This window comes from Stegastes partitus, unplaced genomic scaffold, assembly GCF_000690725.1.
Source record: "Stegastes partitus isolate 25-593 unplaced genomic scaffold, Stegastes_partitus-1.0.2 Scaffold1846, whole genome shotgun sequence".
NCBI lineage: Eukaryota > Metazoa > Chordata > Actinopteri > Pomacentridae > Stegastes > Stegastes partitus.
In genome coordinates, this window is record NW_007579577.1 from 19,601 (window position 1) to 23,537 (window position 3,937).

The 3,937-nt window shown below is 40.9% G+C and overlaps 1 protein-coding gene across 1 annotated transcript in view; it reads left to right on the forward strand.

The window, feature by feature from the left end:
• LOC103372867 (leucine-rich repeat-containing protein 16A-like) overlaps positions 1-3,937 on the forward strand; it is a 33,325-nt gene that overhangs the window by 15,769 nt on the left and 13,619 nt on the right. Inside the window, 2 exon segments of the mRNA XM_008302627.1 lie at positions 1,619-1,741; positions 1,824-1,999. Coding sequence (XP_008300849.1) covers positions 1,619-1,741; positions 1,824-1,999 — 299 coding nt within the window.

Below are 3,937 nucleotides of genomic sequence, written 5' to 3' on the forward strand. Positions count from 1 at the left end.
TTTTGATTTCTTTCTCCTTCTAGTCATAGTTGTTCTGTTTCCATAGAGGTGAAGGACTTTATATTGCAGTAAAAAATGAACTCACAGTAAACAAATATGTGACAGGAGAAAAGAAACAGCATAATAAAGGTGTAATATGCAGGATTTTGAACATAAATCTACTCATAAAAGCAACAAACAACCATCAGTTTTGTACAAATCAGTGACGTGCAGTCAGGGGAGGCAGGTGGGGCAGAGCCTCACCTGACATCAGGGAAAGAAAAAAATATATAATGATAAAATGATTTAAATGGTTATATTTATCCAGTGATTTGTACCATAAAGTATTTATTTTTTCATTTATCCTCGTCAATTTTGATGATTTTTAAATTCAAAATCGCTGAATTTTCGCAATTTCCCATTTAAATGCTTGGAAGAGAAGCTGGTGAGGCAGCAGCGAGCTGAGTCTCACCTTGTATTGCGCAATCCCTCACTGTGCTGGCTGCCATGCGTAGGCTGTCACTGTGAGGGATTGCGCAATCCCTTGCTACCTACACTGGCTGCCTGCAGTGACAGCGTACTGCTGTCTGTTGCCAATAACATGGTTCAAACACATTTAATATATGAACTGATTTTCCATAGTTTAGCTGATGTATATAATAATGTGCAGTATTTTTTGTTACCAACTGTATGTGTGTAACGTGTTTCGTGTGCTGAGCGATCATAAACGGCTGAGAAGAGGTTCCAGGTGAGGCAGACAGTTCTCTTGCCTCATGGCAGGGGGCGCTCTGATCCCAGACATGCTTCTTGTGACTTTGCGGCTGCAGAGTAAGTGACAGCAAGCTAGACTGGGTACGATATACAGTTAGCAAGTGAAGTGCAGTGAAGGAAGATCAGCAGACTTTTGCAAAAAAGTAACGGATATTTTTGTCTAGAAGGAGCGGAGCATGGACTTCATTTAAAGGTAAAGGTAAGACCGCAACAACTTGAAAAAAAAAAAAAAAAGAAACATGCGTTTCGTGGGCTACAGCTTGTATGTGTAAAGAATGCAGATATGAAACATAACCTGTAAACTGCTGCCAATCAAATAGCAAATAAGCTTCTCTGCAGAGTGCATATATTTGTAAATCAGATTCTGATGAAGTCAGTGCCTCACCAGCCATGAACCTCACCGCACGTCACTGATACAGATATAGTGGACACGGAAGCAATCCTCCCTCTGCAGCAGTTATTTGTTCTCTCATGCTGCCACTATTTCCAGTCTTCGTAAAAGTGGAGGCNAAGGGTCTGATGTTTTTAGACGTCCTTCCTGCAGAAAGGGGAGGACTTGTACAGTTCGTAACCCTAACCTTGCTCTTATTTTTATTCTTCTAGTTTATGTCTTTACTCCTCAACTTTGACCTTATCTTTAGTACTTAGTTTTATTTTACAATTACTGTACACAGAGCGCTAAGATTCTACAGAGTCAAATCCCTTGTTTGTATGTACAAACTTGGCCAATAAAGTTGATACTGATTCAGATATAAAAAGTACAGTTAATATAAAAATCTCTTCCCCCGTCTCATGCTGGAGACTTTCGGCTGCTCCTCGCTCTCTTTTTCAGTCTCTATATTTTTCCGCTTTTTGCTTTGTGTTCCAGCTGCTCCCGAATCTGTACCACCTGAGGAGTGGGGGCTCCAGAGGTGCATGTGTGGGAGCCATTCAGGACAAACTGGAGTCGATGGCCGGAGAGGTGGCCAGAGTGATGGACGAGCAGCTGCAGGTATTGAGGTGAACAGTAACATGCGGTCTGCTGTGAGACTTCAGTGCCAGTGACTTAAACTCAGCTAACTGGTGTTCCTCAGACGATGCTGGTGTCCATGGTGGACGCTGCCGAAGGCCTGTGTCCTCATGTGATGAAGAGGAGCAGCCTTCGTCAGGAGCTGCTGAAGGCTGGTGTGGGGAGGATGACGATCCCCCGCAGCTTCGTCACCACCACGCTGCTGGAGCAGTCCGGGGTGGACATCATCAACAAGATCAGGTCTGATCTGCTGCATCCGTGTGTTTACCAGCTTCTCTTAGCTGCTTGTTGAGTTGCTCAGTTTTGTATCTATTTCAGTTGTAATTTCACAATTATCAGAAAAGTCCATGACTGGTATTTCCAGGACAACAAGTCTTGTATTTGTCAATGTAACTGCAGCTGATGTGAGGTTTCAAGGTGATAAATACATTCTTTGTTCACATATCCGTCATGTGCTTCCATAGCAAACCAGGTTTTCTGTGACGTCCTTGAGTCTTGGTTCTCACTGAGCAGAATGAATGCAAGCAGGGATGCTGATGAAACAGATCAATGCAGTGTTTTTGGAAATGAGTTCAGAAAATGTCAAGGTTTTTTCTGGTCTTAGCTTGATCATTAGGAGTTTTTTTTGTTTGTTTGTTTGTTTCTTTAACCCTCTGAACCCCAAAATCCACCAGCGGGTTTGAAAGACATGTTATTTTGCCACAGTTACATTACTTATCAAAGCAAAACACTGCCAGAACAAATAGAATAGTTGAATTTTTAACTTTCTGAGAGTCTTTGAAGTAATTATGTCACCTTTGGGGTTTTTTTTCCAGTAAGCTTAAACAAATTCTGGCATAAATATTCCAACAAAGCCTCTTTATTCTACAGGTCTCGTTTTAAAAATGTAGCTGAAATAAACTGCATGAACTAGATTCTGTAAAAAAAAAAAAAAAAAAGAAAGAAAGAAAAAAGTCAAATAAGAGAAATAAGAAATAATCAAAGAAATTAACTCTCCTTTATTATGATTTCTTGCATTGTAACAGTGTCAGATTGCACAGAAGACGTTTTTGATTTCTTTCTCCTTCTAGTCATAGTTGTTCTGTTTCCATAGAGGTGAAGGACTTTATATTGCAGTAAAAAATGAACTCACAGTAAACAAANTGTCATGCAGATGGAGCAGTACCTGCTGAGGAACCACGAGACTCGGAAATACCTCCAGGAGCAGGCGTACAGGCTCCAGCAGGGAATAGTCACGACCACCACTCAACAGGCAGGCACAGCGGCACACATACACATACACTTTGTTTAAAACCCTCTGAACCCTAACACCCATAGGCATGTTGTCTCGGATTACACCATTCATCAGAGCCGGAAACTATAAAAACAGGAAGAATCATCAGATCTTCAACTTTCTCCTGGTCATGAACTACTCATGTCTGAGTTTCAGTTTCATCTTGAAAATTAACCAAATTTATGCTTGAAATCATCCATCCATTATCTATACATCACTTAATCCTCACTAGGGTCGCGGGGCTTTAAATCATATTTCATGAAAATCACTCGTCTCATTTTGGAATTTGCCCATAAAAAAAAATTTATTAGCTACAAATTCTGTAAAAAAAATACACAAAAAATCTTCCCTCCTTTGTACTGGAAAGCCACGACTGACTCGGCTGCAACCAAAGAAATGAGGATTTTGTTTTTTATATTTATTGCATTACAACTTAGTTTTACTGGCCAGAAGATTTTTTGGGTTCTCTCCTCTGCTAGCCATGGTTGTGCTGTTTTTCATAGAGGTGCAGGACTTTACAATAAGCCCAGGGTGCTTGAGATTCAGATGGTTAATGTAAGTGCATTACAGCTGACTAACCTGTGACCTCTTTGTATCGCAGATGATGGACATGATGTGTGTGAGGGTGCAGGACCACCTGAACTCTCTGAGGTTCACAGAGACCAACTCTGTTCAAGAGGACATGAAGGTGGCAGAGAACCTCATGAAGGATGCCAGGAACTCCAAAACAGTAAGAACACCAGCTTCCTTAGCTGACACGCTAAAAACAGAGCTTTCACCTGACATGGAGCCACGGCAAATGTGTAATATAGAATAAGATAATCCTGAAGGAAATTCGTGTGCCTGATAGTGCTGACATAAGAAATGGGCTCCCTAAAAAGTAGAAAAGCAATAAGATATATGTA